At 42.4% G+C, this 15,305-nt stretch overlaps 1 protein-coding gene across 1 annotated transcript in view; it reads right to left on the reverse strand.

Annotated features, from left to right (window-relative positions):
- Nucleotides 1-15,305, reverse strand: part of myo5aa (myosin VAa) — a 193,630-nt gene that overhangs the window by 26,846 nt on the left and 151,479 nt on the right. The window contains exons 29-31 of the mRNA XM_078530249.1: nucleotides 12,505-12,732; nucleotides 10,279-10,379; nucleotides 1,712-1,789 (exon numbers count right to left, since the gene is read on the reverse strand). Of these exons, the coding sequence (XP_078386375.1) occupies nucleotides 1,712-1,789; nucleotides 10,279-10,379; nucleotides 12,505-12,732 (407 nt within the window). The remainder of the gene's footprint in view (nucleotides 1-1,711; nucleotides 1,790-10,278; nucleotides 10,380-12,504; nucleotides 12,733-15,305) is intronic.

The following is a 15,305-nucleotide window of genomic DNA, read 5'->3' on the forward strand; positions in this document are numbered from 1 at the left end:
GGCACAACATCCTTTAAACCTCTCAAAGTGGTACAGGCAAGTGGATGAATGAAATTATTCATGATTTTTTTTTTAAATAAGGATGAAAGTCAAGTATTATCACTTCCTTTTTATTTCCCAAATATTGAACACAACAATAACCTTAGATAACTTTAATATCAACATTTGTGATGTAATACTTTGTGAAGGTTTAAGTATGTAAAGCAGCAACATGACATCAACAATAACAGCTACAAGGAATTAGCTCCTGGATGCACACTGAAGATTGTGCCTTGCAAATCGGTTCAGTTGGCTTAAAAGGAACATTAGCATAGCTACAGCGAAAGGTTATTACTGCATAAGAGTTGAGGTGCTAGAGGAACCCCAGGTTAATTGTCTGCGATTAGATGGCATTTCTACTAGAAAGTATGAGGTTGAAAAGTCTACTTGCTTGCTGCCCGTATTCAATGACGAACATTGCATCTTTTTTGACTTAATTACATGAAAGTTTGCACAAGTCAAGATAAGGGATTCGAGCACTGAGGAACTTTCTCATTACAATAACCCAGTGTCGAGGTATAGCACCACTGGCTATACAGCAAAGCTCCCTTTACTCTACCCAATCCATAGGCTTCAGACCCAGAGTAGTTGCTCTTTTCTGTACTGATGGAATACTTACATTTCCCACACAAGACACTGCTGCAGCATGTTCAAGTAGGATTGGTAACTAGGTATAATTTTATTAATAGCAAATGCTCTGAAGAGTCATACGTACTCGAAATGTGAACTCTGTTTCTCTCTCCACAGATGCTGTGAGACCTGCTGAGTTTTTCCAGCATTTTCTTTTTTTTTCAGGTATAATTTTGTGTTGGGCTCGTTAGAAACAGAATTTTTAAAAATTCATTCATGGGATGTGGGCAGCATTTATTGCCCATCCCTAATTGCCCTTGTTCAGAGGGCATTTAAGAGTCAACCACATTCCAGTGGGTCTGGAGTCAGACCAGGTAAGGATGGCAGATTTCCTTCCCTAAAGGACAATAGTGAACTAGATGGGTTTTTACCTCAATCGGCAATGGCTTTGTGGTCATCATCAGACTTTTAATTCCAGATTTTTTTTTTTGAGATGGCCTTTTTTTCTAACCAGTCTTGGTTAGATCTCAATGCTGGAAGTGAGAGGACAGTGTGATGACACACAGCATGATCCCCTCCTCTGCATTTCAATCTTTGCAGTGAAATCAACATTAATTCTCTATCAACTGATCTTTTTTCAATCACTCTTGATTTAGAAAAGGGACTAATCCTAACGTGTTTGAAGGTTTTAAAAGCTGCCACCACCAGGTAACATTTCACAACCTCCTTACTTCTGTTATTCTAGAATTAGCAGTACATAGCTGTTAAAAAGGATTATATTGCCAACAAGCAGGAAATGTGCATTAAAAAATTCTACTTTGAAGTAACAGCAGAGCAGACAATTAATAAGTCGAATTAGAATTCACTACACACTACTAGACTTGACTTGCAATGACAAATTCTGACATTTCCTGCTTTAAGCTTTGTTAACACAGCAAGTCTAACTCTATAGATAGGAGTTTGAGTATTTTTCACCGTGACATTAACACAACATTAAAACGTGCCAAAGCATATTTTTGTGACACAAGTGCACAGCAAAGGTCTCTGGTTAGTGACAAACAAAGTGCAGACGTAGACAGGCCCTAGGTATAAACGTGGTAACCTGTTGGTTTGTTTTAACCCTTGATAAGCCATCCACAGCTCTCCATCCTCATTCAGCCAATGGCAGTCCTGTGACGGTCTTCAACGAGAACAAAAACGCAAACAGAGAAAACAAGGGACAAATAATGGGAATGAGTATGAAATGTTGATGACAAGGCTCACAAATGATGGTAACATACAAAAGGGAGACACAGTCAGATCATTTGAGATTATGTTATTTAAACATTAATTTATCAGCTAATATTCATTTCACATTTCATTCCGCTTCTGAAATCGGAAGTTTGTACTTTGGTAATGTGCTAACAACTTGCAATTTTATGGTTTGGTTAACATTTTTAAAAAAAAAACAAGAGTGCTTCATAATCAAACAAAAAGTAGATGCCAAGACAAAGAACGATGACCAAAACTACCTGACTTTTTTGTCTAGCAATAACAGGATTAGTCACTGCCATGGTGATGACAGTACTGCTTTGATTTTTGTATTGAAAAATAAAAGTACTGCAGATGCTGGAAGAAAAGTCACATTCGACTCAACATTAACTCTTGTTTCACTCTTCACAGATGTGGTCAGACATGCTGAGTAGTTCCAGCACTTTGTCTTTATTTCAGACTTTGTTTAACACAATGATGAAAATACTGGTTTTTGAATAGTTGAAGCATAATGTGAAGTCTGGCCACCCATCTTCTTCGGCAAGTAGCCATCCTATTCCCAATTCATGGCACTGGTGTAATACTCTCATAGTTCAACTGATATCAAAACCAAAGTGTGGCAAAAATCAGGTACGAGGGTTGGCTGCATTTTATGCCCCTGATTGATGACAAGTTCAAAACAAGAGGCCTCGAGCTCTGGTTATGTGCGAGAGTGGAATTTGGGTGAATTGTCCGATTGCCGATCGGGGCACTGAAATTTAGGTTTCCACCACTCAATTCGCTCCACAGCCCAAATTCCAATTTGGGGGAAGGTGGGGGAAAAGAGGCTGCTAGACGAATCTTCTACTCGTCCTCTCCAAGTCTGCTCGAGTCTTTGAAAAGTATCTAGTTGGGAGAGCGCATTCCTAGAATTGTGCCCAGTGCACCATCAATTGGCAAATAGGAACAGCTATCACTGCTCAAAGACAAATTGAATTACCTTGAAAAAGTCAGCAATTTGCTCTCTTAACTGCAGGAAAAAAAAAGATCCCTTTTTCTTCAGTTCCTAGGGTCCTCCTTTCTAAGTACCTGGATGGAACTTCGATATTTTGCTGGCACACTGATGCAGGCACCTCTGAAGTGCCAATGTAGGCACCTGCCCAAGTTCTGGAATGACCCCTGTCCCTGTGACAGGAAATGGGGTCAACATGGCCTGTAGGTGGCCAGAAGTCCAGTTACGCTGCGGAATAGGAACCCTGGACTTGCACATCCCGTACAAATTCATTAACTTGCAGAGTTTACTTTGCTCTGAATTAAAATCACTCAGTTAATCATTAATTCAGACAAATTGCTGTCGGGAAAGGAAGGCTATTTTTCTACTTAAAAGATCTCCAGAAGCTGCAGCCACGAGCAACATTTCACAGGCTCGCCTGGAATGCTGGTACGATTCCTGACATCCTTAAAGCAGCCCCTTTTCACAGTAAAATAGGAACATTCTAGTTCAATACTTCCTTTGCCTGTCTCGCTTTCTCTCCTGAAGGCTTTGATTCCTTTTTCGGGTATAGTTCCAATGACAATTGGATGCCTTCTGACACTTGATCCAAGTGGCCATTGACAATGTGCCTTGACAGCTCGTGTCGGCGAGCTATTTGACTTTGGAGGAATGCACCACAGCTAAACACAACATCCACACCTGTGTAGCTACAATCAGGAGCAGGAACCCCAGTTGGTTCTTACCCTCACTAACCCAAGGAAATAGTTTGAAAAATTCAGGAAGGTAATTATAGTTTTGCCTTGCACCTCTGGCACACCTGCATGCCACTTGTATAAGTCATAACTGTGGCTATCAGATTTTTAAATCTTAGCTTTTATTCAAACACTGATGAAATTCATAGCAACATGCACAATTCGTGTACAATGACTCACAGGCAAAAAGTTGTGGAGAACTATAGACAAACTGGCAATTATCCAGTTATCCAATTTTGTTATTTGGGGACAAGTGGCTGAATTCTGCCCCCAGTGACAGGACTACTCATTCTAGTCTCATTACTGAGCCAGCGGTGGCTAATTATTGACAGTACCCCACAGACTGGTTCAAATACTGAATATGTCACAGCGGACTGATTCAGGTCCAGTCTTTCAATGCCACAGTGCCACCTTGCTGAGGCACCATCTCTTAAACACATCTCCCACACAGAAAATGTGTTTTTTTTTTGCTGATTCCCCTGTTCCTAATAAATTGTGTCAGAAAACTGTCTTTATAAAGGCTGGCCCTAAAAGGCTTACAGGCCAACAGCCGCCTAGGGCTCTCCAGGAAACGTCTGTTAGCATTATCTGAAAACTCCTGTGTCATCAACTTCTTAGTGCAGGCACCATCCTGATCTGTTTTACAGCCAACATAAAAGCAGTGATCGTTACAGTAATCTAACTAGTCCAAAAACACAAGCAGAAGGACTATTAGAAAACTGTGATGTTAACTTGGCCACATTAGTTGGCAAACTCGTTGAAGTAATGGGCTGCTAGGGGCAAGAAGGCGGCACATCTGCTATGATGCTTCAGCAGTTAGCAAGAACTCTCCCCATCCCATTCCATTTAAAAAGGCCTTAACAAGACCTTACGCACAGGCTTTAGTCTCCTATGAGTCATGCCGGTATCAACTAATTCCAGTTTGGCAGGATCTACAGGTACTTCGAAATGCCTGATAGTCACAGCTGTCGTTCCACATAACCAAAAAAATCAATTGAACTGGTTGGCAAAGGATTCTTCCAGCGCCTGCTGCACAGGTAACTCTTGTTTCAGCTACCTGCCCTGCCCTGACACCTCGTTTAATTTTTTTAATTGCGTTGCTCACTCCCCTTCTCATTTACTTCCTTTGGATTACAGACTTTAAAAATTTAACCCTTATTTTTTTCCTCCCACTGGTTTGTTTGGCAGCCAAATTTGGGATGGCACTAGGCTGTCCCAGGTTACTGAATCCATGGGGTGGACAGGTCTTAGATTCATCTGTTTTGAGGCTTTGGCCTTACCATTGCTGAATCACCCTATAATCAACATCGCCAGAGTTATCATTGACCAGAAACTGAACTAAATCAGCCATATAAATACTATATCTATAAAAGCAGGTCAGAGTCCGGGAATTCCAAGGCAAGTATCGCACTTCCCGACTCCCTAGAGCCTGTTCATCGTCTGCGAGGCACAAGTCAGGAGTGTGATGGAATGTTCTCCACTTGCCTGGATGAGTGCAGCTCCAACAACATTCAGGAAGTGTGACACCAACCAGGACAAAGCAGCCCATTCGATTGACACCCATCCACCATCCATCTTAACCATTCACTCCCTCCACCACCAACGCACAGTGGCAGCAGTGTGTACTATCTACAAGATGCACTGCAGCAACTCACCAAGGCTCCTTCGACAGCACCTTCCAAACCTGAGGCTCCTACCACCTGGAAGGACAAGGGCAGCAGACGCATGGGAACACCACCACCTGCAAGTTCCCCTCCAAACTACACACCATCCTGACTTGGAAATATATCATCATTCTTTCATTGAAGCTGGGTCAAAATCCTGGAACTCCCCCCCCTAACAGCACTGTAGGTGTACCTACACCACATGGACAACAGCAGTTCAAGAAGCTGGCTCACCTTCTCAAGGGCAATTAGGGATGGGCAATAAATGCTGGTCTAGCCAGTGACACCCACATCCCATGAACAAATTTAAAAATTTAAATAAAGCTGTAGTTGAACAAGTCTATCCTGGGACATCCGATAATCTTTGTAATCATTACTTGCACCCCATGGTACATGAGGTTTGGTTGGATTTGCTATTAGGGAACAGTTTATAAGGTCACATAGTTTTCTCTTCCTTTTGTTGAACTACACCCAACCATATCTGGCTAGCATCTTCCAGTGTCTTTTATTTCAGTTAGCTGGGTGCCTGACCATTATGGAAACCTATTACCGTGTCTACATGTCTCCAAACCAAACTAGCGAGAACTGCACATAGGTAGAGTTTTGCTTGATTGTGCATCACGTCCCTCCTCATATGGATACAAGTCCTTACCCAACTGCAGAGCGTTTAGGCACAAGAACCAGCTTAGCAATCCCCAAGGAATACTGGCTAAAAAAGATTAGACCAATCGGGCATTAGCCCAAACTAATCCAGGATGAGCAATTTGTAATGTTGACAGGAATGGAGGATTCTAAAAATTGCTTTTCTTCCCTCCAGCCAAATTATAAGGGTTGGGGTAGATGGGAAGACCACAAATGATTCAGGTTTGTGACACTACTGGCACAGACACAATGGGCTGAATGGCCTCCTTCTGTGCTGTCAATCTTTCCATGGCTCAATTGTATTGCTCATTAATTACATCATCAGTAAAAAGTTCCAGCCTTTCATTATATCATTATGAAAAAGATCCAGAGATAAAGCACAGTTAACAAACATGATTTTTATAGCAGGACTTTGTAATTTGCCAGATCTCAAAAACAGAGCATTATAGAACTGATCCAAATTGTGTGGCTACTGAAAAACATTCACCACAATTGTATGTACAGCCAGTAATCCGAATCTGTAAATATTGTTCTAATGCTTGCTATTAAGGGCTTCTTTTAAACCAGGTTTACAGATATATGAAGCAGATTGACAATCATATTATGCAGTATTCACTAAACCGCTGAATGTTGCAGTTACTTGATGCAAAATTTGTAAATGAAAGGAAACAAAAGGGTTGGAGCATAAGAGTAAAGAAATCTTACTACAATTATACAGGGCAGTGGTGTGGCCTCACCTGGAGTAGTGTGTGCAGCTTTGGTCCCTTATCTAAGGAAGGGCATTCTTTCCCTAGAGGGAGTGCAACAAAGGTTCATGAGACTGGTTCCTGGGTTGAGGGAATTGAGGACAAATTGAGCAGACTAGGCCTATATTCAATGGAATTCAGAAGATTGAGAGGTGATCTCATTGAACCATAGAAAATTCATCAGGGGCCTGACAGGGTCGGTACTGAGAAAATGCTTCCCCAGACTGGGAAATCTGGAATGTGGGGATTAAAGTCTCAGAATAAGGGGTCGACCATCAAGAATGGAGATGAGGAGGAATCTCTGCACTTAAAAGGTTGTGAATCTTTGGAATTCTTCTACCCCAGGGAGCAGTGGATGTTCAGTCGCTGAATATGTTTAAGACAGAGGTGGATCGATTTTGGGATATGAAGGGAATTAAGGCATATGGGGAGGGTGGAGCTGGGGTAGAAGATCGGCCATGATCATATTGAATGCCAAACCAGGCTCGAAGGGCCGAATGGTCTATTCCTGCTCCTATTTCTTGTGTGCTATGAAAGGCAGAAAACAAGTTCTATTTTCTGACACAAATTTCTCCAAAAACTGGACCCTTTAAACTTTCTGCAAAACAATTAAAATTGATTTTAAATTAATTAAGTCCTAAAAATACCCTTTAATATTTTATATCACAAGTCTAGCTAGAAAAACATCAACTGATATTTGACTTTGAGTGGTGTTTGATTATAAACATGACTACATCTTGTTGGCTGTATTTCATTGGTGTATTGCAATGTTGTTCTGCTTCACAGGAATCGCAAACATTGTCGGTATTCTAGTTTCGTTATGATTTTTAATAGGTACATCTTGAGTAAACAAAAAATTGCTGGCAAATTCAAATTTTAGCAGGATATCTACAGCTTTATAAATGTAGCCGCACTTTGTTACAACTATGTATAGATTGCACATTTGAGAAAAACCTGAAAAATAGTTTTAAAAGACTAGATATTAACTCAAACTCTCAGAGAGGAGGTTCTGCTTTCTATATGTTACTCTAAAGAGGGTTTGAAATAAACTGTATGAGGGTATTGGAGTTTCAGCGTCCTGTAACCTTCAGTTTCTAGAAACTTGCGTAATGTGCACAGAACCAGGGCCAGCATGAGGAAAAGCTCTTTTACCTAATCAATGATCGGGATTTGGACTGCGCTGCTCGATATTGTGGTGCAAACAGATTCAGTAAGTAGCCTTCAGAAGGGAATTGTATAAACACTTGAAGCAGAAAAGAATTAAAAGGATAAATGGGGAAAGGGAGCCTTTAACTGGATTGTTTTCGAAAGAGCCTGCGCAAATTCGATGGGCCAAATGGCCTCCTCCTGCACTGTACTCCTCTGAGACTCTATGAATTCTGGTAACAGCGTCGTTTTTATAAATAAAATGATATTTTTTAAGTGATTCTTACAGGCTTTTGCATTACATAGTGCGCAGTTTTACCTCAGCTTAGCCCACAGTTAGAAAGCAGTGTACAGTTTTGGGTTTCTCTAATATAGACAGCATGCCGTGTAGATTTGCCAGGAAGATCCTAGAGATAGGGAGCTCCAGTCATGGAGAATGATTGGCAATACTAGGGCTACATCACTGGCAGAGGTAGATTGATTCCCTTGCCTAACAACAATCTAAGGCTACCGGGGTAGATGGGAATGTGGAAATCGAAACACAAGATCATCAGCCATTATCTTATTGAAAGGCAGAGCGGGCTTGAGGGGCCGAATGGTCTACTCCTGTTTCTGTTTCTGTTTCTTATGAGGGGCTACAGGAAAGGAGTGGGGTATGGGATTAAATTTAGGAGGGGAGGGTGGATGTTGCTGAGGACAGGTGGCACAGATGCACAGGTCTGGCTACTTCCGCTGGGGTGTGCCAAAGAGTACCAAAAAAGGAGTCCTCTCCTGGAGCCGATTGGCGGGCCAGCAGGGTTTACTTGGCAGCCTCCCCCCCACCTCCAGGGCAAAAATAGGCCCAGAACTAGACATGAGTAGTTCAGGGGGAGGCATTGGTGTAACGGTAATGTCACTGGACTAGTAATCCAGACGCTCAAGCTAATGTTCTGGGGACATGGGTTCAAATCCCACCAAGGCAGCTGGTGGAATTTAAATTCAATTAATAAATCTGGAATTGAAAGCTAGTCTCTTTAATGGTGACCATGACAACCGTCATCGATTGTAGTAAAAACCCACCCATTAGGGAAGGGAATCTGCCCTCCTTACCCGGCCTGATCTACGTGTGACTCCAGATCCACAGCAACGTGGTTGGCTTTTAACTGCTTTCTGAAATGACCTAGTAAGCCGCCCAGTTCAAGGGCAATTAGGGATGGGCAACAAATGCTGTCCTTGCCAGCAATGCCCACAAGAATAAAAAAAATTGGGTTCCCAGCAGCTGGCAAAATGGCATGGCAGCAGGAAGGCATCTGGCACACTATTGGTGCCTTCCCGCTTGGCAGCCTTCACGCCTAAGGGCCTGTCAAAGGTCCCAGAAAATTCCAGCCTTAGTGTCTTTGCAGAAGCAATTACTTACCCTGGCTAAACAAATCCTGGCACTTCATGTTTTTCCTCACAAAACATTAACCTGGAGATTGTCTCCAAAGCTCTTGTCAGGTCCTAGGCAAATTATCTCATTATAATAAACATCTGGCATTGTCCAGCCAACTATAGATTTAGCCAATGCACACACTGGGCAGGATAGAACAGCAGGCTAATCCACCCTTTTATTATTTTCAACCTGTTAATTATTCAGGGATTCTTACACTAGAAAGATTTTCTAACCAACTGGCAAATCAACATGAACGCTGCACTCTCTTCTGAACTAGTCGGGCAAATTGACAAGCAAGCGCCAAACAGAGTAGCTCATTGAAACAAGAGTTACTGATCTTTTCAGTCAAGTTTTCACTCTCAGTGTTTCTTTCAGACATTGAAAAAATCGGAAAGGACGATAGTTGCTCAATTACTAAGAGTAGTTTAGCTGCAAACTTTATGGAATAAAGATAAACATACCGTTAATCTAAGAGTATCCATCACTATCAAAGTCTTTTTTGCCCTGTCCACTATCAAAGTCACATTATCAAAATCCCAAGAAATGAGGTGAATAGGTTTAAATCAAATTGTGACCTTTACAAGTCAAAATAGTTCCTCTTCTCATTAAATCAGAACATCATAATTTTATACTAAATACACAAGCAATGCATTTCCAATTAGATCCATAAACCAAACTAAATAGGTTAAATATCAGATCTGCAAGCGGGTAAATGATAAGCACACAGGATATTCTCTATTAGGAATCAGCTTTGCAGCCAGATCTTTGTTTCCATCTGCTGTGCATCTTTCCTCTGATGCAATTTAAAAACTCTGGAACACAGCTCTACAGTCATACATGTTGGGCTCATGAGAAATCTCTCTCCACACTATGCAGTACTCGCTCACAATTGTTCCAGTCATTTACCTCACTCTGATAGAAGTTACACTTTTATATGTTATCAATCTCTGCTACGGACTGTAATGAAACAGGTCGAAGAGGGTGTGATGATTAATGGAAGAACAGATATGATGGGAATGTTACATGAACATGTAAAAACACTCACTTTTCCACCAGACCCCATTGGAATGCATTGGGCTATTACCTGTTGGTTTCCTTAAGTCCCATGTACGCTTGGGTTATTTCCCCTTGATCCTTCATCTTATGTATATCCTCCAAGAGGACCATCGGCTCCGTCATCGTCTCCTGCAACAAGAACTCATTGAGAATTCCAGCAACGTCACACCATGAACACTGAAGGATTCCACAACTGAACAGTTTCTCTACTGCCAAATAACTCAAGCATTAAACAGCACAACTTTGGGAACGAGATCCCTTCATTAGTGAAAAATAAAAGAAACTGCAACGTTTATTTCCTTCAGCTGATCTGACAGGAAACAAAAAAGAAAAAAAAAAATGTTCACGTATAATTTAAATGGCAATAGTTAAGTCTGTCCTACAAAATGATGGCTTTCAGGCACACACACTTGCTCAGGGCAGTTTGTGTGGCTGTGATGCACTTTTTGTGGTATAAATGCACTCTTCCAGCCTTTAAATGCACACCATAGGGTAGATTCCTTCTCAGTCACTAAAGGCAAGCAAAAGTAGTCAGCGGTTTGACACACGCAACCAACAATTTTGCTCACATCAGCTGGAAATGTCCCCATTCCCTGGAGAGCACGAGATGCATCAATAAGGAGAGCAATGGTAGAGAGTTGGGGTTAGACAAGAATTGTAATAAACTTGAGGATGTGCAGAGTTGGGTACCCCTCTCTAAAACTTAAGTGAATATAAACAATACAAACATACAAATGAGTAGGAGTAGGCCATTCGGCCCCTCGAGCCTGCTCCGCCATTCAATAAGATCATGACAGATCCGATCGTAACCTCACGCCGGCCCCCAATAACCTTTCACCCCCTTGTTTATCGAAGAACTCCAATAAATTGGTTAAACATGATTTGCTTTTCACAAAACCATGTTCACTGTGCGTGATTGCCTTAAATTTCTCTCAATGCTCTGCCATATCATCAATAATTACTTCAAACAGTTTCCCTATGACAGATGTTAAGCTAACTGTCCTGTAGCTTCCTGTAAATAAACCGTCACAATTTGTTTCTGTATAAAACATTACACCTACTTGTCCCAAGGTTCAGAGTATTCTCAAAAATCTTAATTTTTTTTGGGATGCTAATTTTTCTAAACCAGCCGGATAATGACCTCATTATTTTTAGTCTCATTCTGCACTTTCTTCCTATTATGAAGCCAGGATTGGTACAGGTCTCTAATTAAAACGTCACTCTGCTTAATGCTTCCTCAACTGATTATTAACACTTGCAGTAACGAGAAGAGGGGAAATTCAGTCACAGTTGTCTATCACGTCTGGCTTCCTTTAATCCATCACGCTGTACGTGGATTGGCCGAAACACTGGGAATTTCTCCGGCTGCCTGATTGGCCATTATATGTGCAGCAGGAATCCCATCCGGGGTTAATCCGGGGTTTCTGCCAAAGTTGCTGTGGCTCTTCAGGAGAATCCTGGTGGAAAATCCGACGCAGGTTTCTAACCTGCGCCCTCCCACGCCCACACAAAGGACACAACTAAGCAATTGAGTGGATGGAATGCTGCACATTTCCAACCCTTTCATTTGACTTTTTCCTCGGACAGTCACAAAGGAACGGGAATTAGCCAACTTCATTTTGGTCTTTAGTCTGATATTTAGTGTTGATGAGCATCATTGGGAGGATTTCCAAGAATGCGGTTGACTGAAGTGGCCACTAGCTGTATCAAACAGCTAGAAAGGTAAAAAACAGACAGGGCCACTCAGCTGTTACCTCAGCAGTGAATCAGGATAACCTCTTTTGGAGGATCTTGATCACATGGACAACAAGGCTTCGGGAAGCCACCACCACCTCTACCTGTCTCAAGGCCAACTAAGCTTGGACAATAAACACAGCCCCTGCCAGCAATGCCCACATCCCAAGATAAAATAGACAAAAATAATGTCGGGAGATGTAGAAAGTGTAAAATTCGCTCCCATTAAAAACAACAAAGTATCTAAAAAAAGGAACAGTATGCATGTGTAATATTTACCTTGCTTTCCTAGAGGTGAGTGAGGAAGTCAGAGAAAGAACACAAAACAGCTTGTTAGCAGCATTGTAACATCACTAGAACAGTAAGATGAATCAACAGTTGACTACAGAACGTAACTAGATTGTTACAGGACAAGTTTTCTTTGAATTAAAATAAGTCAATGAATAAATATATATGGAAAACATTTAAGTGTTGGTGGGTATTTTCCATCTATTGTAGAGCACACCAACATTACACAAACCTTATGCGCCATAGCTTCCTTTTGGCTGACCAGCTGGGATCGCAGAATAAGAACTTCCTCTTTACGAACGTCCAGCTCTTCACTCGACGCAGTCAGCTGGTCAAGTAGAACTTTGTACGCAGGAGAACCCGGGGCTGTAACTGCTGGGGAGGCCTCCTCGCTCAGAGCTTGATGCAGTTCATTCAGTTCATTCTTTAGTTTCTTATTCTCGGACTCTAGTTCTTGCCTCTGGGGAGCCACAACATGGACTGATCAAAAAAGACAAAACTCATCTCCACCGAATAAGCTCATGAAAGTTGAACATAGCCATTTCCCGAATCGTGAAACTGAACAGCCCTCCTGCAGGCCAGGGATACAATTCTTCAACGTTCATTCCCCTTCCAAAACCGAGGAGGTTTATATCAGCAGCTAATGTGATAGTGTGGTGAGTGTTTTGACTGGAGGTGGTGACATAGTGGTATTGCCTCTGGGCTAGTATTCAGGACCCAGGTTCAAATACCCCACAACGGCAGATGGTGCAATGTGAATTCAATAAAAATCTGGGATTAAAAGTCTGATGATGACCACAAAACCATTGCCGATTGATGTAAAAACCCTATCTGGTTCACTAATGTCCTTTAGGAAAGGAAATCTCCTGTCCTTGCCTGGTCTGGCCTACATGTGACTCCAGGCCCACTGCAATGTGGTTGATACTTAAATGCCCTCTGAACAAGGGCAATTAGGGATGGGTAACAAATGCTGGCCTAGCCAGCGACGCCCACATCCCATGACAAATAAAAAAGTCTGTATATTTGGAATTTCTAAGAGGGAGTTTCAAAGACACTTCCATTTCACATAGAATGTTCTACATACCTTCTGAGGGGTAAGATTGTGCTGACCTAATTTCATAGGTAAGATATCAGGAAAAACGGTGTTCAACACTGTGTTAGTTAAACAGAAGGTTAATGATCATGTGAAATACTATGGCCTGGATTTTGCAGTCAGAGGCCAAGTGATGCCACTCACCACTGACCACAAAGAAACTTGTCCAAAAAGATCTAGCAATCTCTGTGACGTGGACTTCACCTATGCCAACATTAATTTCATTCTGGTGCCAATTACATGGGATCGCTGGCATTTACCAGTGACATCAGCGAGCAGGCTAATAACAGACTGCAAATCGGGAAGCAAAATGCATTGATTATTATTCACTTTTAATCATTTTACAAAGAGAATAATAATAATTGGGACATACACATGCTAAAAGCTGAAATAACGAAAGAAAAAAACCCTATGGAATTATCAGAATGGAGAAATTTGAGATTCCACAAATATAGAATTAGTTTATCAGAGCCAGAGAGTTTGTTCAGCAGTAATTATGACTTAGTACTCCATTAAAAACCCTGTTACACCTCATTCAAGAAAATGTAACATTTTCAAGGGTTTTTACAGTGAGACAAATAGCGTAAAAGTCAAAGTTCACGTCAAAATCAAGTGATTTCTGAAGATTTTCATCTCTGGAGACTTCAACAATACAGCCTGCGGAGGAACACGGGGCCAGGGTTTTTAGGATGGCAGGATTCCCTGTCCCGCCATCCGAAGTGTCGGCAACCCGCAACCATTTCATGTTCCGATGAGCATTAATTGGCTGCAGGCGGGACTTCCGCCCCTCACTCAGGACCAAGTCTCACCTTAAGAGAGCTGCCGGCCAATCTCTCTCTAGTCCCTGCAGCGGGCAGGACTGGGACTGCAAGCAGTCTCTGGAGCCCAAGTCCTGGGATTCCAGGAAGAGGTAAGTTTTGGAGGTCTTAGGGCAGGAGGGAGGTACAGCGGTTAGCGGACCTTAAGGGAGGGGGGGGCGAAGTTAAAAGGGGGCTTCAGATAGAGGCCCCCACACCCCACCCCAATGCCTAAACCTAATTATTTTCGGGGCCCCCCCATACCTGGGAACTCCTCCCGCCAATTGAAGGTGGGCAGGAAATGGCCCTTAAGTCGTCAATAATTGGCCACTTGAGGGCCTCAATTGGGGCAAGGGCAGGCAGTCACCCGAGGCCTCGTGCGCCCCAACGTAAAATAGCTGAGAGGTCCGGGCGGGTGAGAGCCCAGTGGGAAGCCCATCTGTGCTTTTTCACGCTCCCTCCCCACCGACAAACCTGGGGGTGCGGGAGCATAAAATTTAGGAGGAATCTCCGATGGCAACTTTTAAGGATTTCGGTATTCAATAGTGTCTGTGTTAGAACACAGAAGTTGCTGTCATTTTCACAGGTGTCATGATGGTGAACGATGACAGTCTCGCCGTCATTACAATCCCAAAATTGGAGCTTATATTCGGGTCTGTGGGCGACATGACCTGTGGAGCAGGACTTTGGTTTTACACCACTAGGTGGCGCTGCCGGTCACCTTTCACAAAACCCTCACCAAACTCCATCTGGTTTCTGGAACTATAGAAACGCCATTGGCAGCATCTTCAGGTTGGCACTGAAGACAAGAGTGACTGTAAAGGAACAATCCTCTGCTCTGCCAGCTGGATTAGTGGTAGCAAAACCGTTGTGTCAGGCAGGATTCAAACCTCCAAACTTATTACCCATAATTAAGCTGTTACCTGGTGTGAAGGAATAAAGATACAAATAAAGACCCGAAACATTGAAATAAGACAACAAATGCTGGAAAAACCCAGCAAGTCTGGCAGCATCCGTGGAGGGAGAAACAAAGTTGACGTTTCGGGTCCGCAAGGCTCTTCTTCGCCTGAAGCATTGGGCCCGTTTTCAATGGAGCCGAAGAGAGTATGTAATGGTTTTAAAATTAGAAAGGGATTGGAGTGA

The sequence above is a fragment of the Cetorhinus maximus genome, chromosome 26 (genome assembly GCF_964194155.1).
Source record: "Cetorhinus maximus chromosome 26, sCetMax3.hap1.1, whole genome shotgun sequence".
NCBI classification, from domain to species: Eukaryota; Metazoa; Chordata; class Chondrichthyes; order Lamniformes; family Cetorhinidae; genus Cetorhinus; species Cetorhinus maximus.